This window comes from Odocoileus virginianus, chromosome 1 (genome assembly GCF_023699985.2).
Source record: "Odocoileus virginianus isolate 20LAN1187 ecotype Illinois chromosome 1, Ovbor_1.2, whole genome shotgun sequence".
Classification (NCBI taxonomy): Eukaryota; Metazoa; Chordata; class Mammalia; order Artiodactyla; family Cervidae; genus Odocoileus; species Odocoileus virginianus.
In genome coordinates, this window is record NC_069674.1 from 48,855,868 (window position 1) to 48,883,134 (window position 27,267).

The 27,267-nt window shown below is 42.3% G+C and overlaps 1 protein-coding gene across 3 annotated transcripts in view; it reads left to right on the forward strand.

Moving 5' to 3' along the window:
- CREB5 (cAMP responsive element binding protein 5) overlaps nucleotides 1-27,267 on the forward strand; it is a 432,361-nt gene that overhangs the window by 90,662 nt on the left and 314,432 nt on the right. For all 3 annotated transcript variants that reach the window (XM_070467861.1, XM_070467869.1, XM_070467873.1), the window contains exon 4: nucleotides 4,543-4,664. In XM_070467861.1, the coding sequence (XP_070323962.1) occupies nucleotides 4,543-4,664 (122 nt within the window). The remainder of the gene's footprint in view (nucleotides 1-4,542; nucleotides 4,665-27,267) is intronic.

Consider the following 27,267-nt stretch of genomic DNA (forward strand, 5'->3'; position numbering starts at 1 on the left):
CTGGTTGGTAAATATATCCCCAAGGATGCTTGAGAGGAGTAGAAGAGGCTAAGATTTCTTGCTTGCACTGGCCCTGGGTATCTAGGTCTCCTGAGACCTTGGCTTGATGTGCTCTTTGTCTGAGAAGGTGGCACAGAAGCTTCAGCTCCAACGCAGATTTACAAAGGTTATAGCTACAACTCAGGTAGCACTCAGACTCAAAAACTATTAACTTTTAGCTTGAGATTTGGGATTGAGATTCTCCATCTTTCATTCAGATGGTCCCCACTGGAGTAAAAGCACTAAGAGAAAGGAGAGCAGAAGTCCTTAAATGATCATGTCAACTCTGAGTTCCGAGTGGAACCAGTTCCTGTAAGTCCTTGGAGTGTAACTCATCACTACTGAACACACCTTCGATATTATCCACAGATAGAGCATCAGTCCCGGTTATTCAGGACGTAGAAACTGCTGCTGCTATAGATAACTTGTGCATGCTCTTGGTTCTAAATAAGGCATAGATTACAAGAATTTTAACTTTGGCCATGGATATTACTCACTTATTTCTGGTCTGATCTCAGCTGGAATAGTTACTTGACAAGGCATTCATGTGGCCGAGAAACTCTGCCTCTTTTATTTAAGCTGCTGATAGATTTAGCTGTTCCCTCTTTTGAAGATTTGCACATTTCCTGGCTTACTTGGAACTGGTACCATGTGGGATCAAAGATGACTTGAGACCCTGTATTAATTCTAATAAATGTTAAAACAAAAGTTAAGCTCCATTTTCTGGTTCCTGTTGTAACTGGAAAGAATAGCTCATTCACAAGAAGAGAATGAATTAAATATTCAGAACAGTGTGCCTTATCTATTCCAAATGTGGATATAGATAAACGCTTTGCCTTCCCCTCACTCTTATCATACAGCAAAGAAAGTCACATTTGGTAACAGCTCTGGGGCCCTCCTCTGGGTCTTTAGTTCTGGGGAGGAGGGGGCCGGCTGTCTTTTACTGCCCATGACCCCTCTTGCTCCACAGCTTTGTCTCCCTGTTGCTGCAGAGATGCTCATCATGATGGATGGTGCTGTTGCTATCCGTGCCATGCTCCTTCAGTCTCCTTTGTTGATGTATGTGGGTGTATGTGGGTATCTGGGAATAACTTTGCTTTAGCGAAGATAGAAAACATCCCTCAACTTTGCTTGGGGCTTGGGTCCCCAAATGCCAACCTGAATTCAATTTTATGGACCATCTCATGAACTTATCTCAGAGTTCAGGAGTCTTATAGCGCTTCTAGGATTACTATTCTCTCTACCCAGAATCATGGCCCTCAACTTGTAAATCTCCAACATAGGAGCTTAGAGAAATAAAAGGAAAAATAAAACCTGGCAAACTAAATTCCTATTGATGACAAGTGGTCTAATATTTCAGTTCTGTGATACTTTCTCAGGTTTTTTTAGTCACAAAAATGTTCTTGCTGGATAGTGAAAAGTCTGTAGGCTTTTAGTGTGGTAGTGTAGTTCTATTGCGTGAAGGATATAAATGATTCCAAGATATTTCAGAAGAACCAAGGATTGTCAGCATTGTTCATTACCAATACAATTATATGACTCCATTTCTAAATGGGGTCCAAGGTAAGTTTCAGTTTCTTTGTAAGTAAAATGGAGGAAGTAATTTTTACCTAATGTGGTTGGTGTGAAAATTAATGCAACAAAACTTAGCAGTATGTTTGGCATGGAACAGTGTGAAGGATTAGTTAGTCTTTTCCGACTCTTTGCGACCCCATGGAACCCATGGACTATAACCCACCAGGCTCCTCTGTCCATGGAATTCTCTAGGCAAGAATACTGGAGTGTATTGCAATTCCCTTCTCCATGGGATCTTCCTGACCCAGGGATCAAAACTGGGTCTCCTGCATGGTAGGCAGATTATTTACAGTTTGGAATGGAATAAGCACCTGATAAAGGTATAGCCATACACATGAACACACACACACACACACACACACACACACACTTTTATTTCCGCTCTCAGTTCTTGTCCACTTACACCCTCTGTTTATAAAACTCTGTCTAGCCCTTACTCTGGCCCAATTTCTAGTATTTAACCTGTTGTTACTGATGTTCCTGTCCTACTGTTCTTTACATGGTCATACGTATCTTTGCCCTACTACAGTGACTTTCGAAGGGAACCTAGTTATGGCGGTGATTTTATGATTCAAACCTTGTTTGAAAGATGATGAACATGTCCAGAGAATGTAGGTAATTTTCCCTAAATCACACGATTATCAAATCTAGATTTCTGAGTTGTCAGTGTTGTCTTTTACTCGTGTCCCCAAGACCTTTGGACCTATGAGGAGAGTCTGGGCAAAGCATGGGATTTAGATTGATAAAGGATTCTGGTCATAGGTAAGAGAGGACTTAATAGTGACAAGATGGTTATAAATCATGTGACCTTGTGCAAAGTACTTATTTTTCCTGTTTTAAGATAATATGTACCCTGCTTACCTCATAGGATCTTGTGAGATCTGGATTCTAGACAATGTGGGTGAAAATGTTTGTAAACTGAAAAATGCTGCATAAATACTAATTTTATTATAAACACATAACACTGTGTGGTGTATATATAACTGTTATAGGTATGCATGCATATGCAGGTATATGTATGCATGCATGCTAAGTTGCTTCAGTTGTTGCTAAGTTGCTCTTTGTGACCCTATGGACTGTAGCCTGCCAGGCTCCTCTGTCCCTGGGATTCTCCAGACAACAATATTGGAGTGGATTGCCATGCCCTCCTCCAGGGGATCTTCCCAACCCAGGGATCAAACCCACATCTCTTACGTCTCCTGCATTGGCAGGAAGATTCTTTGATGCTAGTGCCACTAGGGAAGCCCATGTAGGAATATATGTATAGCTTAATAAATGAATGTACTTTTAATAAAAACCATTTTTATCAAAACTCAATCCTTTGCATATCTTTTATCTGTGCTGTCCAATTCATAATCATCTGTGGTAGGCTCTCCGTGTACTGCAAGGGGAGCTCAATATCTTGGAGGTTAGACTAAGAATGGGGAAAAATGCAGATAGATATTTTGTTGCATTTGAATCCAAGTCAACCATTTGGGTCCCTAGCAGGTAGGAAAGCCCCATGCCCATAGTGTATCAGGAGACATTGACTTGGAAAGGCTCATTAAATGGAAATATCAAGTCTTTTTCAGCTTCATAGATATTAAGATTATTCTTTGACTTTCAGTGGATAATTTACTAAAATTAACTACTCTCTTTATGATTTAGAAAATGAAATAGGATTCTAGTTTCTGGTCATATAGGAATATATAAAGAGAATGCCAAAACTGCAATTTCATTGCAACTTGGGGACCTTCTGCAGTTGACTGGTGTTGATGACTTAGAGGACTGTCCAGAAAGAGATTTGAGGCTGAATGTAGATCGTCAGACAAGTGTTGTAATCCATCTAGCAGTGTCTGCCATAGATTCAGATGGGAATAATGCATGTACATAATGGAAATAGCACCAAGCCCTTGGTTATAATGCCAGGTTATAATGCATATACCCGGAAGATCTTGAATAAGACCCTTAACCACTCAGAACTTCAGTTTTCTTCAGTTGCAAAACAATTTACATGGCCAGACTTCCCACTGGGAAGTGGTCCTCTCTGGTTTTTTTAATATTCTGTTACTGAGAGAAGTGCAGTTAACACAATTTTATTCTTGTTCATGGAAGTATACTTTTACTAGGAATATAACTATCTTTAATAATTACAAAAGTGTGATTCTACCCTGCTTACCTGTAGGATCTTGTGAGACCTAGAGTCTAGAGAATGTGTACATAATATTAAGACACAAATAGTGGCTTCAGATCCTCCAGTTTTTGAAGTAGTAAACTCTCCAGACCATCAAGAATATGAAAGAAATTCTATTCCTTTTAAAATGTCTTCTCTGAACATTCTTTTGGCTATAGCTGAGGAAAATAAAATTAATAATTATATTTTTGAGGGATGGAAGCTGAATGTGTTTGTCTTGGAACCATTCATCATCCTTCTGTGACTCTCAAAATGAGAGAGAGAATTGCTAAATCTTTATTCTCCATTAAGAAAAAGGAATCAAATGCATACTTCCCTCCTTTCATTTAATATAAACATTTATTAAATATTTTATCCTCCCAGCTTTCTAAAGTCAGGCTTAACCTTGACTCTAGATTTTTTTCTGCCTTATTTTAGCAAAATTGTTTTTTCCAATTAAAAAATTCTACACATTGCAGCATGTATTCAAATGATATGAACCCCAGAAAGTCAACAGTGGCATCTCCTCACCTGAAGTTTTCCAGAGGGAATCCCTCATGTGCTGCAGGCTTCTTCTACACATCATTTTCTTTCTCTGGGCTTTATGGTTTTATTTTATTCCATATTCTAATTTTATGTAAAGGGCTGGAAAGTTACGGATGGCCACTCGGCATCATCATTAAGGCTAGTGGAGGGGATTAGTGAACTTAGGTCGTGTTTGCCATTGACTTTTGAGGAAAAGATCCCCGGTCTAATCACTTGGTCTTTGTTTTCAGATCAAACTCCAACCCCAACGAGATTCCTGAAGAACTGCGAGGAGGTGGGGCTCTTCAATGAGTTGGACTGCTCCCTAGAGCATGAGTTCAGGAAGGCTCAGGAGGAAGAGAACAGCAAGCGGGTAGGTTCACCTGGACAGATGCCTGGACAAGTGTCTCCTCTAGCGCCTGCTAGACACGTCTGTGCTGAAACTAGGTGGCGTTGCGTGTTGTGCTGATGTGGCTCTAAAACAGCATTTTATCCATTTGCAAGTGCTTTATGTGGGTTTTTTTTTTTTTTTTTGATGGATGAATCTCTGGTTGTGGTAGAAAAATCATGGGAAAAGCATATTATATGAAATATGGAATTCAAGCCAAAAAATTATCCTTGATTTTTTTTTTAATTGGAGGATAATTGCTTTACAGTGTTGTGGTGGTCTCTGCCATACATCAGCACGGATCGTAATTATTCTTGACTTGAGTCAGATAAACTCATGGAATTTTCCATTCAAAACTAGTTGTTTTACTTTGCTGAATAATGGCAAGATTTCCATGGGTGGTAAGTGCAGAAGGCAAGGACCAGAGGGTAAGATGACAAGTGAAGGATCATAGCAGTAAGAGAGAGGATTTCATCTGATCTTGACCCAGGCTATAACTGTCTGATTTCTGTCATCTTCCTGGTGTCTTTCTACCACATTTCACGGTTCCTTCTTGGTCATATTATCGTGTATTTGTTGTTGTTGAAATAACAACAATAAGTGAAATAGGTTCACTGTAAGTGTGCATTATTTGTTCTTACAAATGTAGAAAATCTACTTTATGAATCCCTCCAGAATATACTGTTTTTTTTAATTGTAATGTTGAGCCTGCATTTAAAAATCACTGTATCAGATTAAGGAAAAGAAATGGAGGCACAAGTAAATAAGATAATGAAGCTTTTTAGTATTTTTTAGTTTGTTTTTATAGACCGTTATTGAATGCCCACAATGTACTAAACGACAAATTAGACATATCCCATGACCAGAGACTTAAACTGTGAAAGCTGGTTGAAAGGAGGTACCAGCTACACTGTAATGGATTCTGAATTTCCAGCTGTTCCATCCGGAGAAGAAATTTTAAAAGGCTCTGATATTTCTCTAAGTGTTTTAAAACCTTTGAATCTCCCTCTATGTGAAATTATAATAATCCCTCTCAACCAGATTTTTCATGTCACTTTCTCTCATCACAATAGCCGAGGGTCTGTATTCAGTCTGTACTGCTTTAGGAAAAGTCCTGAAAATAGGTTACGAGAGGGATATAAAATCTCAAGGAACTCATTTTATTTATAATTAGTTATTCATACTTGACCATCTCCTACCTCCCCAGCCCCAACCCAGTGAAGTGTTTTTTTTAAAACAAACACTTATTTAGCACTTATTTGCCAGATGCTGTTCTGAGTACTTAAAATTTTTAACTAAATAAAAATAGAAGGCATGCATTCTATATTTCATTGCAATAGAAATAGATTTTTAAAAACCATAAAAATAGCAAGGAAGAGAGGAACCAAAAAGTCTAGTAAATTTACTCTGGTTGAGTAATAAATTTAGCTCTCCTGATGGACATGACATATGTAGACAACTGGGAGATTAAGTTCATTCATTCCTTGAGATAGTTAAGGTTGGCTTCTTCCGAACTATAAGTAAGGTGTATACTTGGTCCATATTGTCTTCATTTCTGACAGAAGGGTTTTAGTCAAGGTGTATGCCCTTGATTTTCCTGAAGATATTTACCAAGAACAGCAGCTTTAGAAGTCCATGATTGGGTTGTGGCTTTAGGTCTTCTTTGCATAGTACTCACCATCTCCTATATGAAGCCCCAGGGGAGGAAATTCTTACAGATCTGAATTCCAGGAAATGGTTTGCTTCCCCTGAGGAACTGAAATATTTTCTCCTTGTGGACATGAGAATTCTGTAACCAGTTCTGTTTCTCTTTTTGCTTTGCCTGCTTGATTAACACGAAGCCAAACTGACTGTTTACCTTTGAGAGCTTTTTAGAACACGATGATGAGCATTTTACTTCCCCACACACTAGACTTTCAGTTCCAGTTTATATTTCCTCTGGTCCCAATTTTTAATGTAGAATGACATTTTCATGATTTGCATTTTCTTTGTGTGTGTGAGTTGCTTTTGATTCTCTGTGGGTTGAGTACAAAAAAGTGTTATAGTATTCAGGCAAGCAAAGGTGGGAGGACCATTGAAGAAATATGTTTTTCTTCTCTTTCAAATGTTGCTCTTAGCAACATTAGTCATGTGATGACTTTGAGAAGGGTGTGTGGGTGGGGGATCCTGCAGCCAGCTTCCCCCATGGTTTTGGGGTGGGCCGCTCAGGAGACCAGTGTCTCACACCCCAACTTCGTTTGCATGCACTGGAAGTTGGACGGCTTTCACACTGTTGAAGTCTCCTCTTCCATTGCCTTGTTCAAGCCAGTGGGCCAAATCCAGCCTCAGTGGCCACGACTACACAGCAGGCACTTTGTTGAGGCTTAAGACAGGGTGACTCATCCAACGGCCAAGTGAGCTGTTTTGTGACTTCTTGTGTATGCTGGTGTGTTGGTGATTTCCTTGGAAGCCACATGATGGGGAAATGAGGAGTAGGAGATGCTCTCTCATCTGCCAACATATTTCTACTCATCCCTTCAACCACATTTCTCCAGCTCCCAACATCCTTGGCACACTCTCACCACCAGCTCCTACTTCATTTATTTGTTCCCTGCTTGAATAGTAGGAATACGAGTTCTTGTTTTAAAAAAAAGTCTTTCAGTTGGGAGGCATGTGGGATCTTAGTCCCCTGACCAGGGGGTGAACCTGTGCTCCCAGTATTGGAAGCATGGAGTCTTAAACACTGAACCCCCAGGGAAGTCCTGGAATACAAGTTCTTTATTCAGGGCATACCTTGTCATCATTAAGTTCTGTCTCCTCCTTCATCCCTTTTGCTGCACATTCAGATAACAATTCCTTTTTAATTCTATACTCCAACTCTCTTCTAATTTATTTTCCTCTGAGACTGTTCATAGAAGATTTGCATTAGTTCCCTCATGCTAAATCACTTCAGTCGTGTCTGAGTCTTTGTGATCCTATGGACCATAGGCTGCCAGGCTCCTCTGTCCATGGGATTCCCCAGGTCAGAATGGAGTGGGTTGCCATGCCCTCTTCCAGGGGATCTTCCCAACCCAGGGATCAAACCCATGTCTCTTATGTCTCCTGCATTGGCAGGTGGGTTCTTTCCCACTAGCGCCACTTGGGAAGCCCGATTAGTTCCCTCAGCAAGTTTTATTTTGTAAAGTGGGAGATGGATTTGTTTATATGAAAAATTTGGTTTAGAAAGATTTTTGCTTGAACTTGCTAAATACTTTATACAGAAATGTTAGAAAGACTGAGCTGGTCCTTTCCTCCACCTTTAAAATTCTAGCTGAAGTTTGGTCTAGAAAATTCTATCAAAGAGCATATAGGGAGTTGATCGTTGTTTAGCCCATGTGGCTGTCTGTTGGGGAAAATTCTGTTCAACAGACTAACTTTAATCCTGATACCATTTCCAAAAGCATCCCAATATGTGTATAGAGTGAGGATAGGCTAGAGGCCTGGTAATGAACAGGTAATGACCAATGGAAAAAGCCCCAGTGTCTGTATCCACAGCATGTATTATATAGCAGATGACGCATTCCATAATTGCCTCAACCTTCCACCTTAGCATAAACCCATAGCTTCAAAACTCTTTAATTAGAGATAGATTTTTTTTTCTCTTGAAAAAGCATTCCTCACTAGCAGTATCAGGATCTCAACTTGCCTAGTCAGGCTAGTGCATGTCCTGAAACAGATGAGAAACTTTTGTTCAGCATTTATTCATGCAATAAATATTTTTGAGAGCCCATCACGTGTCAGGCACTGTCCAAGGCACTGGTGAATATACTATGGACTAAAGCTGATTTTAAAACAGAAAACAAAAATCCCTGACTTCAGGTTGCTTACTTCTCATGGGCAAGACAAACAGTAAACAAGTAAAAACAATAGAATATATAACATGTCTGAAGGTGATAAGTGCTGTAGAGAAAAATATTGCAGGGAAGGGGCATGGGGAGTGCTGGGGGTGATGTAGGGGGCATCACTGGTGAGCAGACATGCAGCTGTGACCTGAAGGAGGAAGTCTGAACCAGGTGTGTACTGGGCAGGAGAGTAGCGAGAGCAATAAATGCAATGCCCTGAGGCTGGAGGATGCTCTTTGCTGGAGGGACAGCAAAGAGCAGGGTGTGCAGTGATGGGCAGAGTGGGCATACAGGGTCATATCCAAGAAGGCCGAGTAGGCTGCAGTCTGAGTGAGATGGAGAACCATGGGACAACTGTAAGGAGAGGTATCATAGCATCTAACAGACAGCACATCTCCTATATACGAACTAGTTCCATTCCCAGAGAGCGTTAGTCCCATTTCTTTCTAAGTCCAATAAAGTTAGCCTAGATACCCAACTAACACAATCACTTATATAGTACTATACTATAATAGGTTTCACACAATAATACATAAAAAAAAAACCCCCCAAATAAAGAAAATATTTTAAATCTTCTAGTACAGTACCTTGAAAAGTTCAGTAGTACAGTACAAGAGCTGGTACTTCTTAGTGGTGCCAGCTATATCACCACTGCTTTTATACATGTTTGTGGACATCCTGGGCTTGAAATAAAGATACTACAGTACTGAAGTCTATATAGTACTCTACAGTAAAGTACAAAAGCACAGCCACCTGTGGAGGATGCACATGCGTGACAGTATTACGCCAGACATGTGAACTAACCTACATGATTGGACATGCGAATACATGTTCGAATCTTTGAAATTTCACAACCTGAAGGTTTGTATATAGGGGACTTACTGTGTAAGAAAGTTTCCTTGGTTGCCAAGTTGAAAGTAAACTGTTGGAAGGAAATAGCAAAGTGAGACCAGTTAGGAGGGTATTCAAAGAATCTAGGTTAAAGATGGTGGCAGATTGGTCCAAGGTGCAGATGGAAGGGGTGGTTAGATTCTGTATTAATTTGAAGATAGAGCCAACGGGAACTGGTGATGGATTAGGTCTGGGAAATAACAGATGGAATTCAGGATAAAACCAGGTTTTTGACCTCAGCAACTGAAAGGACGGAGTTGCCTGTGGGAGAAACAAGTTTGAAGGGCAAATTGAGGAGATTGTTTGCAGACTTGGCAAGTGGAAATATCTACCTGGCAGATGAATATATAGATACGGAATACAGGACCTGTCTAAGGATGTAAATTGTTGGGTCATTGGCATTTTGTTGTTGTTTAGTCACTAATTCGTGTCCAGCTACTTTGAAACCCCATGGACTGTAGTTTGCCAGGCTCCTCTATCCATGGGATTTCCCAGAAGAATACTGGAATGGGTTGCCTTTTCCTTCTCCAAGGGATCTTCCTGACCTAGGGAATCTTCCCGACTCAGGGATCAAACCCATGTCTCCTGCACTGGCAGGCAGATTCTTTACCTCTGAGCTGCCTGGGAGGTGGTGTTTAAATGCATGAGACTCAATGGAATGACCTGGGCTAGGAGTGAATGGGGATGAGGTAGAGAAGAGGTCTGAGTATGGAACTTGGCAGAGTCTTCCAGAATCCTCCAAGACAGAGTCTTCAACTCACCTCAGTGGTCAGAGATGACACAGAAGACTATGAGACACGAAGAGTCAAGTATGGGAACCCAGGAAGTAACACTGAATAGACACCAGTAACTGACAATCTGCATGCTGATCTCATGTTCCACATTAGTGGAAAAAACAAAACAAAAGATTTTTTAAAGGGATGAATTGACCTTTCACATTTGATTTCTTTTTTACAAAAGAGATCCAACAGTGCCTATCTAGGAGGAGAGAGATAGCTTCATCATGTGATAACATTTGTGTGTGAGTGTGTGTGTGTGTGTGTGTGTGTGTGTGTGTAAGAAAGGAAGAAGAGTTGAAAGTACTAGAAATGAACTCCTTTATCTTGCTGAGAGAAATATAACATTACAGCTTAACATAGTGAAGGACCCTGAAGATGAAAAGCACGGCATATAAGTGCTAAGTGTTGTTATTCTCCCCTAGGACCTAAATCTGACTCATTATGCTGATGCAGCAATAGCAAATTGGGACATTTCCATGCTCTAGAATTCCTACCCAAATGATGAAAAGTGCAGTCTATTCCCAGAGGGTGTTGACTGTTTAACACATGGGAACAGGGGACAAGCTACAATCTTAAGATCTTGGATCCCAGCTCCACAGGAGTCATGGAACAGGGCATGGCCAGGTCAGCCTCAGCTCAGAAAAGTCAGCTGCTCAACCTGATTAAATTCTTTACCTGGAAATCATGTTACCCGACACCACCAGTTACTTGGGGAGAGAGGGCGCAGAGAGGGAGGTTCTTCGCCTTCCTAACAGTCTTGCTGTATCAGCTGCTAGTGGGCAATGTTGCTCTCTGGGGAAAGTGTGAGTGGCAACGTGTGGGTGGCACCAGGTGAAAAACAAAAGACAGCAAATTGAGCAAACTTGCAACAGCTGTAGAGTCCCAGTTTCGTTAACATGTTGCTTCTATATTTGTGCAATACAGCCCCCTCCCTGCCTTTTCTCCCCAGTCCCTTCCTTATAGTCTGGAGAAAAACAAAATTCTGAAATCTAAACTTGGTTTTATCCTAGTTTTGAAAATGCCACCACGTTCTCTAAATTCTAGTAGATGAGATTGCTTTTAAGGCATCTTTTCGTGCCTTAAAAAAAAAATCAGCATAACTGAAAGGAAACACCCATTGGGAACATTATGAGAGATGATGGCCTATTTCTTCCCCCCACCCCAATAACTGGAAAATCTAACCCTTATATCATAAGGATTCGCTTGTCCTCCCCCTCCATTTCAGCACACTAGTCATGTAAGCACTTTCCACTTTCTCCTTATAGATTTAAATTTTGCCCTCAACTTAGATGGAATTTGATGCTGGAAGAGAAGTTGGCTTGGTCTTTGCATCCCACTCAGGGGAATGACTAAACCAGTGGATGAACTGGAAGCTATTTCATGAGTTTTGGTTCCCTGGGATTTAGGATTAATGAGCACAATCTCAACAGAGATTATTAGGAGTTGGTGTCCACTTCCACATATGTCAATGAATCATGAGGTGATCTCAGGCTCAGCCTCAATTTAAAATGGAGTGGAAATTAAAAATAACTCATAGAGTTGTTTTTGTGAGGTTTTTTTTTGTCGGTTTTTTTTTTTGGTGGAAAGTCATGGTATCCTCAGAGTTGCAAAATCCATCGTCTTTGCCTTACAAAGAGCGAGCACATAAAATCAAGTCCCTTTCACATGAATGATGAGGAAGGCCCATGGCTTGGAGGAGAACTGACCCAGATGAGTACTGGGGGTTTGCTTATCTCCTCCATTAGATAGTTTGTGTATTTGTCTAACTTGGACCTTAATGGATGAGTCTTCACAACATAACCTTCACATTATAGACAAAACATCTCTTGAGACTGAGGGTTTACTTTCTAATGCGAAATCATCTGGCCATTCATGGTCCCACCTTTAGCCAGTGTTAGGAGCCAAATAATAAGGAAATGGTGGTAGTTATAATGGCAAATAAATGTCTCTTAGCCTGTGAATGGCAGGTTTTATTGTCCTTGAGTTCATTTTCTTTTTTGTCATGGGTCTTATTTATATTTGCTATCACATGACATTTGTTCTGGCAAGATTGAGGTATCTGCCTGAGTCTTTCTGAGAACCAATGAGGTTTTCAGAGGCTTAAGTTTGATTAGAAAGGCTTGTATTCATTCTATGCAGAAATGGGTATTCTCCTAAGAGGTGCTGGTGTTGTCATTTGAAGGGGAGGAGTAGAAGAGATTTGGAAGATTGAATTATAAGATACGGCATGAAGATTGCTAGTGGAAACTTGGCATTGATTTTGGGAACCTCTATTTGTGTTGGAAATGTTGAGGAATACAGGAGTATTTTCTCACACCAGGATTTCCTGTTCAGTTGTGACTAGGTATGGTAATAATCAAAGTATTTCTATATCTTTGAAGCATATCTGACACATCTGACATTTTGAACATGTTGTTAATGATAAGTTTGATTTTGGTCCCTTTTGTTAACAGGGAATAATTATAGGTGGTTATGGCAGTGTTATGTTCCCCATGTTAAATACAGAAGAATAAACTACTTAGACAAGAAGAGTTGATAGCTGCTCATTAAGGGAGGGCAGCGGTAGGGATGATGTATTCTGGCTTTTCTCCTACTTTCTCTGTCCTCTCTCTGCTTCCTTGAGTTTTGCTGTATCCACTTCCAGCTGGTTTTTGTTTACACCTTCTCTTCAGAAAACTCATGTGGTCTCATAACCCAACCATCAACTCTACCTAACAGTTCCTTTATCTGTGCATCTAGTCTTCACCATCTCTACTCTCCAACTGCTACTAGCATTTTCATTTGAATATGCCCCTGGTGTTTATAACTCATCATGCCCAGAACTGTGCTCAAATCCTTCCTGTACAAACTCACTGCCACAATGAGCCCCACCCTCTGTCTGGGTCTGTCAGAGGCACAGTTCATCCACCTTGTGCATGCATGCTAAGTCACTTCAGTTGTGTCTGACTCTGCGACCCTATGGACTACAGCCTGCCAGGCTCCCCTGTCCAAGGGATTCTCCAGGCAAGACTACACACCCTCCTCCAGGGAATCTTTCTGACCCAGGGATCCAGCCTGTGTCTCTTAGGACCTCTGCATTGGCAGGTGGATTCTTTGCCACTAGTGCCACCTGGGAAGCCCTCATCCACCTTGGGGGGCAGCTTTATCTCCCCTCTGTCCTTTGCCCCCCTCACTGGGTCCCTTCAACTTCCTTAGGCCAGAGTCCTCATGTCTTCTCTTTATTTCTGTTTAAGTCTAGCCCATCATCATTTCCTACTGAGTTATCCCTGAGCATTCTAAGATGTTTTGACTCTTAACCCAACTTTAAAGAGATACCTAGATTTAAGTATTATCACAAAATTAGATGTATTTTTTAACAAGTGAAAGCAAACTGAAATCTTTATCTGTTAAAAAAAAAATTGCTGTTGAAAGTGTTTGCCTCTTACTTGTGGTTAAGTTGAAAGTTCCTCCAGGTATTGTCTTTGTTAACAGGTAGAGGGGTTGGTGTAGGATGTCATCAGTATAAAAGGGAGTGCATTGGGACCTGTTAAACACAGTTTTGATTCTACGAGACTCTATGCATGGAATGCATCTAAAAGTTCCTAAGCACAGATGGGCTTCCCAGGTGGAAGTAGTGGTAAAGAATCTCCCTGCCAGTGCAGGAGAAGCAAGGGATGTGCGTTTGGTCCCTGGGTCTGGAAGATCCCCTGAAGTAAGAAATGGCAACCTGCTCCAGTATTCTTGCCTGGAGAATCCCACGGGCAGAGGAGACTGGTGGGCTACAGTCCATGGGGCCTCAAAGAGTTGGACATAACTGAGCGATCAAATGCACACGTGCGCACACACACACACACAAGCAGGGGTGGGGTGGGATAGGAAGAGGCAGTTAAAAAATGACTAAGAAAAGAAGCTGAAAATGGCCCCAAACACAATGGAGCCCTGAAGCTCCCCAGGCAACCCAGACTCGGGCTGTGCAGATGGCTTGTTTGGCCTGCCTTCCCATCAGGATGCCTGACTGCAGCTGAAAATTAGCCCGATTGAATTATTTGTCTGGGAGGCTACTCACTAAAATAATTATGAATCTCAGCTTTAAGAGTCGAGAAAAGGGCAGCTTTTCCCAGCTGGAGACTTTCTCATGGGGTAGTTTTCCCATCTGAGGTTTGGTTGGGATCTCAGCTAGTTATAGTCACTACTTACCTGTCTAGAAGGTAGTAAAGCCAGACTAGGATTTCAAAGTACTAACTCAAATGGAATCACAATGGCGAATGGACACTTTTCTCTGAAGGAATCTATTTGTAGCTGAGTAATTCCGAACTCAAAACCCACCAGACGGGTTGGCAGGTGTGTACCTGGGGCAGGAGGCTTTGCATCTACTGAGGGAGTGAGTCTTGTCCTCCACGAGGCCCTGCATTCGTGCTTCTGAAAGCAAGCAGGGAATCAGACCTGTTTTCTGGGCTGGATTAAAACAAAATGACTAAAAGATGAAGCTTCTGTTCTAGGCAAAAAAACCAACACTCACATTTAGAAAATTGGACCACATGTTAGTTGGTGCTGAGTGTCTGCAGCTAAGAATCACTTACCTGGGCCCCTCACAGAGACATGAGAAAAAAATTGACCCTGTGAAAGAGAAAAGGAAAAGAATGTAATAGTTGTGAGAGTCTCTGCTTCCATCATCTCATAAATTCAGGTGAACATTAAGTGTGGTTAGGAGCAGGTATGGGAGTGATTTACTCTGGGAACCCCGTTTAGCATTTGTGTGCTGTTAAGTTATTTCCATATTGATAAGGCTGAGGCCAGGAACTGAGATTCCATACATTCTTCCTGTCCATATTCCCAGCACATTGACTGTCAACTCAGACCTGGGGTATTGACTGATTTTAGTGCCAGAAACCTGTAGGGACATTTTCCTTGTTTAAACCAACTACCACTGAAACCCAAAAGCCTAGAGGGGTTTATGAAATGGTAGATTCTCTCCCCTAGAAACACCTTCCTACACTTTGAGGAGCTGGCTGTCCTGCTGACCCAGAGGGGCTCATAAGCTATTTGGATTGGAACTGGGTCAGGACATTCCCTGGGTAGCCAGGCACAGTGTCACCTGCTGGTGCTTTGCTCTAGGACTAGGATGATCCTCGCATCCCAGGGATATCGAATTTAGTCTTCCCCAGAACACTGCTGGGCTTCCCTTTGTTCTCTGCTTTCTGGGAGATGAAAGTCTATTTTTAGCCCAGGTGAACTTGGGGCTCTTCTATCTGATGGGGCCAGTTTCTCATTTGTCTCTAGAGTGAAATGAAATGCTGAGAAGTCTTTACATTCAGTGTCTCTTCTAAGGACACATTTTCTAATAAAACTCACTAGCATTGGCAGAATCAGACTCTTGTGTACATAGTTTTGCCTTTTGACCTGAAGGCGAATGTGAGTTGTTTTATTGGACAGCTTTGGTGCTTGAAGGATGGATCTTCCCACCTGCAAGCTTTCCCTTCATCATCTGGTTTGGTGGGTGCTTCCCCAGTCTTCTTCATGAATTGGGATGAACCCTGCATTTGGGTTCCATGTGGCTGCAGCCCAAGCATCCCTGGGATCTGAGTCACGGGCAGAGCACACCATCTGTTACATGAAAACTTTGAAGCTGATCACAGTGCTGACCGCTCCTGCCAGAGCTGGTGCCAGGTGCCTCTGTTCCCTGTGGCTTTATGTTTGGGAGGGGACTTATTTGGGCTCTGCAGACAGTCCAGTCCCCAAAGAAGAAAAGCAGTCATGTTTTTTGTGTGCCTGTCCAGGTGATTGACTACAGATGATGCAGTGCCCGGCATTTTGAATCACAGCTGCTCTAAAAGAAGTTATCCCCTTCCTGACTTCTCTTGGAATTTCTTGTTATGCACAGAGCTTAGAAACTTTCCCAGAGGATTTACGAACGTGAGCAATTGCTGGATTCATTGGCACAGTTGGTTCAGGCATTCCTGTACTTTACAGGGCAAGCCTGGGATCTCCAGTGCTCTCCGATGCAGAGTGCCTATGAACCCCACTCTTTCAGCCTCATGTGATTGGTCCCCAAGTGACTGAAAGGGAACCAGATAGTCCAAAATCTTGGCAGCCTCTCTTGTGGTGTGCTGTGTCAAAATGTGACTTGCACTGTGCTATCTCTGTGCGGCTGCTCCCCCTGAAAACAGCTTCCCAGCTCCTCCTGTGCTCATGGCAACAGCCCCGGTGTGGATTGTGGAGAAGTAAGGTGGAGTGTTGTCCAAATTTAGGATGAGAGCAAGAAATCCAGACCCCATCCCATCACTCTCTAAAAGTCATTTGTGACTTTATTTTCTCACCAGTAAACTGGACTTCTTCACTACCTTGGAGTTATAAACATACGTAGTTCAAATATATTGAGATTTGGAGCATAGAAAATAAAGCTAATCCTTAAGTAGGTAGTGTTAGATTCACATACTATGATAGCATCTCACCTTGTACTTTTTTTCTGCTGTTGCCTGAAAGAAGTGTCCTGAAAGGGGTTCTGGGCCAGAAATCCAAGTGTGCTTTCTTGGAGTCAGTTCAGCAGTAGTGATATCACAGCCTCAAAGAGCGTCTCTCCCCTGCACAGTGGGAGGAGGGGGACAGCTCCTTGTTCCAGATTTCTGCTAGACGTTTTTATTTGTATTATAGTAAGGCACACATTCACGAGTACATGTGTTCAGCAAAGTGGGCCATCAGGCTTTGTGAATAAGTCCTTGCTTTTCTGACTACTGCCTTGGATTGCTCCCTGTGTCCAGTTCAACACCAGATAAAAGAGACGTTTGATGTCCCAAGTACAGCTGCCTGCTGCCCTCTGGTTTTGAAGGCAGCATGCCTGATCTGTCCCTCAACTGGGTGTGAACTTAGGGGTGATTTCCCATTAATGGTGATGGATGTGCACAGATACAAACACACACACGTGCACGCACGCACACACACACACACACACACACACACACACACACACACTCCCTCCCATGGACCCCCTTGTGACCAGAAGCACATATTGCCAGACAGCTGGCCAGGGCCAGGGGTGCAGTCTGCGATCACAGGAGAGAGGAGCTGCTTTGACCTCATTAGTGCCGTTCTCCTAATTGAGTCTAACATTCACAGACTACAGCTACCCAGGTGCATTTTACAGAGAAAAATCTGTTAATAACATTGATTGAAGAGTCCAAGCACTATTTTCTCTTGTGAGAATTTAGGCATTGCACCTCCTAATGTCTACTGCCTTTCAGCAGAATCTGATGATGCTACAACAAACATGTCTGAATCAACAGTGGTTTGTGGCTGTCAGAGAACACGGAGATCACACATTTCTATCTCGGTCAAACTGAAAGTGTAAAGAAAAGCCCGAGAAACACTTACAGAACAGGGGACATCTGGTATGTCTCTGATCTGAGTCTACAGGTGGGTGTTAGAAGGGAGAGAATATGACGGGGGCTTTGTGAATATGTTAGGAATGGCTTGAAAGGACGTTTGCCAGTCAAATACTTTACTTGGACTCTTTGTGGGATTTATTCATCCTCCAGACTTAATGGCTTTTAATTAAAGGGTAAATTCCACTCCAGTAGAACCATGCTCTGTGCATATGGAATGGTTGATTCTCTATAGTTCTCAAACATTCGTTGATGGCTTACTCTGCTCACAAGTCTTTCAGCCAGTTCCTGCTCCTTCGTTTGGAAGTCCTAGCCCTTACTTCCTCATCCCCTGCCAGGGGTGGGGGATGTTTGTGAAGGCCTTTTCATTGGTGACCCTGAGACCATCTGACATATTAGCCAGCCGGAGAATGAGGTCTAGACCAAGATAACTAATATTTGCATTTGTCTTTCCATTCCATAGAAAAGACTTAAGAGACCAATTCTGATTCTTCAAGTGATCTTCATTTTCCATATTTCCCCCGACCCCCCCAACAGAGGTAACCTGCTCCCTGTGCCAAATGCCTTTCCCAACAGCTGTTTGGTGATTCTGTGTCACTGGGCTCACTGTAAAATCAGGCATATCCTTCTAATTACCTGTTCATATTTCAGCCATGCCGAGCTCCATGGCACTGAGAGAGGGGATAAACCTTCATTGTAATGGATTTTTAGTAAGACTATCTCAGAGATAAGAGTCCTAAATCTTGGCAGTCTCTTTAGAGCACACACTTTGTGATTGCACACAAATTCTTGGCTCCCCAGAGCCGTGTTGTAAGTGGAGTGCACTGTGCAGGGCTGGGTAATAAGATACTGCAGATACATTTGAGAGCAAGGTACACTTCTGCTTTATTTATGAAGATAGACATGCTGGTTGAGGGCTTAATCACAGCTGATAAATCATTTTAAGAAAGCCTATTAGAACCATATGCTGATTTTTTTGCATTAATATAGTGTGTCTGTTTCTAGTCTAATGAGACAGGATTTTCTCTCATGCTCTCTGTGTCTCTCCAGTGTGGACTATTTATCTGTTTAAGTGGTATCACTTGTGTGGGAGCATTTATCTCTTTAAGAGGTACCATTAATAAAAGAAGGTGAAAGGGGGAAGGAAACATGAGTGAAGGGGCCCATTGCACAATGCCTGTGTGTGTGTGTGTGTGTGTGTGTGTGTGTGTGTGTGTGTTTATGGTATTACAAAGGAAAGAGTCAAAAAGCTGAGAACAGGAAACATCTCAATTAGAGTTTCGGAAGACCGTGGATTGGTCTTCACTCAGCATAAGGTAGTCATTTCAGTCCAGGTGGTTATAATACTGTAGTAAAAGATTATCTGAATACAGGGGAGTGTGTACTGACATTTTGGTTACCTCATTTCTCCCCAAGCTAGCAGAGGTCTGCCCCAGGAACAGGTCCCAGGGCTCTTTAATGAGAGACATATTGGGGCTCCAACTTGGAGCCAAGTTCTGTTTATCACTAATTGCAGGGGTGCCTTGCAGATCTTTTCTATTATTTCCTGATTATACCCCTGCTCTTTTTATTATCTTGCCAAAATTCGAACAGTAATAATTGCATGATTTGTTTATTTATAACCCCTTCTACTGTGCCAATCACTGAATTTAATAGATTTTTAAAACAGTGATAGCCTTTTCCAAATTAATGGATGTCTTTTACCTTCCACAGAGAAGCCATGTATTGGTGAATCTAACTTGGCAATCTTCAGAGTGTCTCCATGACCCTCCCTCCCCAGAATCTTGTGTTTTTGATCATATGAATTAGGGCTGATTTTGGGTGCACAGAGAGAGCTTGCATGCCAGGAAGATGTTTTAGGAAAGGATATTAATTTATCCTTTAGGAGTACATCCACGTTGGGTTCTATGACTCCTGAGTTTCTTTGCAACTCAGTTTTCATGATTTCTCTGAAAACTGAGTTTAGAGATAAAGATACATGAAAAGCCCATTTTATACAAATTTAGACATAGTGGGGAAACCTGACACCAAATGAACAGGAATTGAGATTATGAACTAGTAATCATAAAATTCACTACCATTTATTTATGGGCCCCTACTATTTGTCAAGCATAATGATAGAAGTTTTGTTTGCATTATTCCCTGATCATTACAACAATACTATGAGTGTTTTTACCTTCATTTAACATAATAAGAAGCTAAAGCTTAAGAGTTTAATTTACTGAAAGTGACCAAGCTCAAAGTTGCAGATCCAGTATTTGTACATAGGTCTGTCTGCTGGATGGAGAAGGAAGTGGCAACCCACTCCTGGATTCTTGTCTAGAGAATCCCATGGACAGAGGAACCTAGTGAGCTACAGTCCACAGGGTTGCAGAGATTTGGACACGACTAACACACATACACACACACACACAGTCAGCTGGAAAATTCCTGTGCTTCCCATTACTTCAGATCGCCTCTATTGCCTCTATCTTCATTCCCTATGGTACCTGTGTGTTTTAACATACATGCTAATTTACTTTAAAAAATGCTCTGTAGAAGCTTTGCAAAGCATCGAACACTCTGCTTGATCTGCACAAATACATGAAAAAATCTTGAGTACACCCACCCACTCTAACCTGGTCTTTAAAAATTCTCCTATAGGCCTCCAATCTCGGCCCCAAATTCTTCCATGTTCTGTAGCCGTGGCTGGAGCAGCACAGCTGACGCTGAAACCTCAGGGGGAAAAAGGCTGCTTCTCTCCATAATACATTTATCAATGTCACTGAGGTCACACAGTCCAGCACCACTGCCCTGCTCACCAAAATACATAATTCCCGGTCTAAACCAGACCTGGGACAATCTTCTCATCTCTAGTGTTTTGTAACATGCTCCTGCTGTGGGATATTTCCTTCCACGCCTGGTCCTGATGACCTCTGTTTTCCTGGAATAAAATGAACATTTGCTGAGTTGGGCTGTATTTGGAGTTTACATTAGATTCTAATAGAGTAATACTTGGGGGAATGACTGTCCCTGCGGGGAGAGCACACTAAAGAGAATGTTGCGGTGTTCTCTTAGGACATTGCTTTGAATTGGGCAATGGGGGTTGCTACATCATTATTTCTGGGTGTGATAGGAATTGGGACAGCAGGATAGAGTAATTTTTGATACATAGGCTGTGGTCAGTGTTATATTTATATTTAACCGTTGGATTTTAAAGGAAAGCTTTGCCACGAACCTCCCTCCAACTTCAACTTCCTCCACTGGAAATATTTCTATTGTGTCCTCCCGATTCAATCCAACAAACTTTTATTGAAGGCTTAATATGTCCCAGGTGTTGTACTAGGTGGGCCAGGTGCCAAGGCTATGCTCTAGTAGAGGAGCTGCTAGTCTGAGGGTCTGGGGGTGGGTTTGGCTTTCTTGATGGGTCCTAAGCTCCTGTGGAACCAGGAGTACAATGGAAATAACAGTGACTGTGGCAGCTCAGTTTAGCGGCAGACTCTTCATGACCTGACCCTGACTTAATTTACCAGTTTTCTTTTTTGTGTTATTTTCTCTCTTACGTGTTTTCTGCTCCAGAAAAGTGGAATAAGACCTCCCTTCCCTAAATTCCTAGCAGCTCAGACAGTAAAGAATCTGCCTGCAATGCAGGAGACCCAGACTCAATCCCTGGGTCAGGAAGATTCCCTGGAGGAGGGAATGGCAACCCATTCCAGTATTCTTGCTTAGAGAATTCCGTGGACAGAGAAGCCTGGCAGGCTGCAGTCCATGGGGTCACAAGGAGTTGGACACAACTGAGCAACTGTCACTTACTCCCTAAATCTATCCGTGGCTTCCCCACCTCATTGTGCTTATGTACACAGTTATTTTCATCTGGAAGGTTTTCCCCTCCACTCATCTTTAACCAAATCTAACCCATCTGTGAAAGATTATGTCAGATGCCACCCCCATGAAGCCTTCTCTAATTCCTCTTCACCTGATGCGACCTTGGCCTTCTCTGAATTCCCACATTGCTTTTCAAGCACTTCTTATGGCACTTCTCCCTGCCTATCTCATGTTCTCATATTTACCGCATTTTCCCATCTCCCCTGGACTGTAAGCCATGTTGTTGCAAGGTGCTGCCTACCCCTTCCATCACTCCCAGCATCATTGCCTCACTTGTGGAAGAAGCTTCATGAAGAATGATTAGAATGAGTGAATAAATGAATATGAATGCATGCATGAATGAATGTCTTCATGCAGCAAGATTACCTGGTTTATCTGAGGCAAGGAGAGCTGAAGTGCCTTCTATAGCATTTTGAGAGACCTCTTGAAGAGTTTCAGTATCCATTTTCCTTTTAGGAAATTTGCTAATTCATGAAAGAGCTAGGATGACTGAGGATGAAAAATATCCAAGAACACAGTTATGGGTTAATAGCAATACTGTGTAGAGAATCTTGAATTGAAAGCAAGAAGGCTGTGAATGAGAAATTCATCTGTTCATTCAGCAGTGTTTTATACCTGTCAGTCATTGGGATATATAAGGTATCATTTAAGATGTCAGCATTTATGATAAAGTGTTTTGTGCTGCAGTAGTAAAATAGGCCAAAGCTAAAGATTTCTTAGTGCAGTACTGTGTGTATGTGTGTGTCAGGTAGGGTGGTCGGTTAGGTAGCTTAAGTAACCTAACATTGTGAGCCTTGGTCTTCTCAATTGTAACATGGTGTACTAATTATTTGCCTCATATGGTGTTCTTGATGATGGATGAACTTGCTGTGTAAAGCGCTGTAATGTGTATGCAGTGGTGCTCAATAATTCTTATTTTTTCCCTTTCATTATACATATACATAAGGATCAGAGGCTGCTGAGACTTTAGTACAAAATCTGTGATGGAAATTAAGCTCATACTCTGTTCCCAAAATTTTTACTGGATTTTAAGTGGTAGTTGTGACTCAGAAGTGCCATTCATCACTGCAGTGGGCCAAGAGACTAAAACCTTCCAAAGGCTTTAGTCACAACTCAGAGGTGGGTTTGGTGTCTATGATCCATACCCAGCAGGAGATAGTCTCTTGTTGTTATAGGTGATTCTTATATAAATCCAGAATCTCAGAGCTTACTGCAAATTTACTTTCACTATTCAGGTACTGAATATACCCACTATTTATTTTTAGGAAGTTTTAGCAGATGAGGGCTAGGCTGACTTTCAGGTCAGAAGAATTGTTCAAGGATGCTTTCTTCTGAGCAATGTAATAGAAGTTCCCATGGAACAGATTGAAGTGAAACTTTATCATCTCTAGAACACAGTCACCTGTTCCTCAGTTACTTAGCCACAGGATTGCTGATCCCACAGATACCATCTTACTTTGTCTTATTAGGCATTTAAGTAGCTTCCTGGAATGATGTGTTTCTTCCACATGGGTGTTGAGGACCACTGGAATTTTGGTTACTGTAGAACATTGCTGGTAAAGAAAAATTAACCTTCCTTGGGGCAGATCTACCATCACAGTTGATCTTGCCAAACTATGAGTCCATAGTTTAGGCAAGTTTGGCCTGATTGGAAAAAAACAGCCTATGTGGCCATGTGGCCTGGGCATGCTGGACATTTCAAAACACACTAGAGAGGTGCTGCTTGGCTGCCAGTCCTGGTCCTTCTGGGGAAGTGGTCCAGCTAAGAATATGGATATGTTCACAGGTCCACACCAGCTTGGAGCACAGGCATGAACCATGCAGTTCATTTATTCTTATTTTCTCTTTTGTTGTGAATATTATGGACCCAGTGAGGCCCTCTACTCTACATGTGGTATTTAATTTATCCACACTTTAGGACCCAGACTCTAACCTTGGTGGCACAGATGGTAAAGCGTCTGCCTGCAATGCAGGAGACCTGGGTTCAATCCCTGGGTTGGGAAGATCCCCTGGAGAAGGAAATGGCTACCCACTCCAGTACTCTTGCCTGGAAATTCCCATCAGTGAAGGAGCCTGGTAGGCTACAGTCCATGGGGTTGCAAGGAGTCGGACACAACTGAGTGAGTTCTCTTTGTTTTTCTTAGGACCCAGACTCTACACCCCTTGCCATGAATGAGAGAACTGGGAAATATTAAATCCATGATGGTGGCAGAATGTTTACTCTTTCACCTTGTATCAAAGGAGGGCAAGTCCATCAGGGAATTAGAACTGAGACATGACATGCACCCTGACGAGTTGCAGTGATTCTTGCTGAAATGGGCTTTTCCAGTTTCAAGGAACTAGTTTGGAACCATCACAACCATGATTACTATTATCTCTTCCTAATTAAGAGCTGAAAGACCAGCCTTCTGCCCCAATAAAAGCCTGTCCTTGGGACTTCTTTTGCAGTTCAGTGGTTAAGATTTCACCTTCCAACGCAAGGGGTACAGGTTCGATCCCTGGTTGGGGAGCTAAGATTCCATACACTTCGTGGCCAAAAAACCAAAACATGAAACAGAAGCAGTATTGTAACAAATTCAATAAAGACTTTAAAAATTGTCCACATTAAAAAAAAAAAAACCTTAAAAGCAAAAAGAGCCTGCCCTCCTTTCTTTCTTTTTGCTGCTAGAACCAAATACCAAGGTCAGTGCCGCATAGTACTTCTATTTTATGGTTTACCAAAATGCCTTCCCTGGAAAACTACTCCTGAGAAACAGGCTGCATCAGAATCACCAGCATCACCAGTATCACCTGGGAACTTGCTGAAAGGACAAACTCTGGGGCCCCACTCCAGACCGATTGTCTGAGCATGGCAAGACCAAAAGGTGATACCACTGGTCTGGAGGCTGTACTTTGAAAACTAGTCTTGTAAGGAACTTCTGCTCCATGCAGTCCTTTGTCAAGAGGTTCACTATTTGTTTAACTTCATCCTTCTCTTAGGGGTTCACAATGTACATTGGTATTTTAAGGGCTTGAAGAGGTCTTGAATGAAAGAAGCCTTGTTCAACCCACCATTTTTCTAGCTTCTTATTTGACCACAGAATTCTTTTCTTTCTGTGGAATAGCCCTTAATATCCCATGGAGTTATCATCCTTTGAAACCATCTTTGCATGACTGTCATGGAAAGAGCTTGAGATATTCTGACTTACTGGTTTTGGGGCCTTACCAAGTCACCTGTCTTTTCTGAGCCCCTATTCCTATCTACCTCACAAAGTTATGGTGAAGTTTAGGCATAATTACATGTAAAGGGTCTAGCAAACAGCTTGGCATGTAGAATATACTTAATAAGTGGAAAGTATGTTTTGCCTAGCTCATGTCAGGGCTATGTTGACATTTGTTCCACCCACACTCTCTTTTAATGTATGGCCATTCTGGGACATCTTGAATGTGTCCAAAGATTTCTTGAAATGTGGGCCCTTAGTGTCAGTCTTCAGGTGAGCAGATCTTCTTGATGTGGGCTCTAACTGTGTGTGTGCTAAGTTGCTTCAGTCGTGTCTGCTCTTTGCGACTCTATAGACTGTAGCCCACCAGGCTCCTCTGTCCATGGGATTCTCCAGGCAAGAATACTGGAGTGGATTGCCATGCCTGCCTTCGAGAGAATCTTCCCAACCCAGGGATCGAACCCACATCTTTTACATCTCCTGCATCAGCAGGTGGGTTCTTTACCACTAGCACCACCTGGGAAGCCCAGGCTCTAATTGAGTCAGCACCAACTGTTCTGTAATTGTCAAGGGAAATATTTTCATGAGGAAGAAAAATAGCCAGCAGGATGGTTTTTGAGAATGCTGTGACATTAAGTGTAAATAGCATTTTGATTCTAACTTATGTGAAAGAAATGTGTATGCTTCAGTGTGCTATAAAAATGAGTGATTGTGATTATAATTATTATTACCTTAACAAATGTTCTAGGTTCAAAAAAAGGCTTGTCATCACAGAATCGGTGTGTTTCTCTGGAAGGGAAGAAGATGATATTTTCAAGGAAGAATATGATATTTCTTCCCCTTCTTTGGCCATCCTCTGACTATTGTCTGTCTCAGAATATCTTTGAAGGGAACCTCTACAACTTTCTGGGCTATCTATGGGCCTGTCACTTCAAGAGTGGACCTCAGAGAGGCAGTGAGAGGGTAGAGCATCAAGTGACTCTCCAATAAGTCCCCATAACCAGGGTCACACCCCAGTCCTTCTGACACAACAAACTTGGACACAGGGGAATGTGATTTATGAGGAAAGGCAACTGATTTTTGGTTGCTCTGTGGGAGCAATTGGGGAGCTCTGGTCTGGAGCATTCAACAGGTTTCCATAAATTAACTGTGTGACCTGCTGGCCCCCTGGAAGGAGATGGGCTCCAGTGTTCCCAGAATACAGGGAAGAGGATGATTGACTGTGAGACTCAGCAAAACCTGAGGTCCAGGGAGTAGATGCTGAGGGAGGGAAGGGAGCCTTCTCTGTATGGGTCCCTGCAGGGAGCCCTCTTGGCAGGCAGAAGAGGGTGGATCAGGAAAGTAGGAAAGGAGTGAGGCAAGGGGGAAAAAAAAAAATCACAGATGTCCCAAGTTTCCACAATTTTATCAAAAAATTTTCCATGACTCATCTTGTGCCTTTCCCCCAAATTTAATATGATAAAACCACTGCCCCAAGTATAATTAAATTGCAATTATCCGAGACCAAGAGGGTGGACGTTTTAATCAACCTCTTCAGTCCCTGAACCACTCAATCCAAGGTGGCAAAAATAAAGGCACAAACCATCTGTCTCCCTTCTCCCATACTGATTCCCTTGCTCCATGGCCTTCTCAGAAGGGGAGCAAAACAGAAGGCATTCCAGAGTAATTTCCTCCCACTCAAAAGTAGTAAAATAAAGTGAAAGCCGCAGAGGGGGAGCTGGAAGAATATGGTTTTTGCTTATTTGTTTACTCAGCCCAACTTCAGGATATTTTCGGCTCCAGCACACTTTGCATTACCTTTCAATATGGTAATCTGCCAGGGAAGTTGCGTTGATGGTGGAGCAGGGGCAGGGTTTAGGACACTTGATCACAGAGGGTGGTGCGTGGCACCTACAAGCTACTTCTTGCCTGGCACCTACAATCTGCCAGGTGTCTTTCAAACATTATCTCTTACCCCGATAAGAGGTCTATAACACAGGTTTTATAACTTATAATTTTACTGATAAGAAAGGAAGCTTAGAAAGTTAGTTACTTGCTCTTAGTCACCCAGTGGGCAGAGCAAGGATTTAAAAATTCAAGACGGTCCAATTCTAAAAGTCCTTTCTGATCCTGGGAAGAAGCAGCTATGAATGGAACAGGAACAAAAGCAGTTCAGAGTTGCTGTTCTTGCTTTTGAATGCCTCCAGACTGTTTGTCGCAGGCTCCCCATCCACCCAACTCTTGTTTGCCTCACTACAACTGGCTCAGGAGGGTCATGCTTGACCTGGAAGGTGCTGAAAGACCTGGCACTGGGCGCAGCTCATCGGAGGGGACGGGTTCGCCATCGCTGTGACCTGGGAAGGCGCTGTGGTCCAGCTGGAGCCCTTTCCAGCTGCTCTGAGGTGGCTTGGGCTGCTGTCCAGAGTGCACTAAGCCATAGCCAACGTCAAGGGCTCCTCACATCCAAGCAGGAAACTGTGACTGAAAAGCTGAAAAAACATATGATCCCATAAAAAGCCGCCTCTGGGGAAACAAGCCATTAGTCAGCCTTATTTATTTATTTTTCCTTCTTGCTGCAAAGTTCAATACCAGCACAAGGGCTGTGATTATCATATAAAAGGCTATGCAAAATCGCCCTTCTTGTACAATGTTGAAGA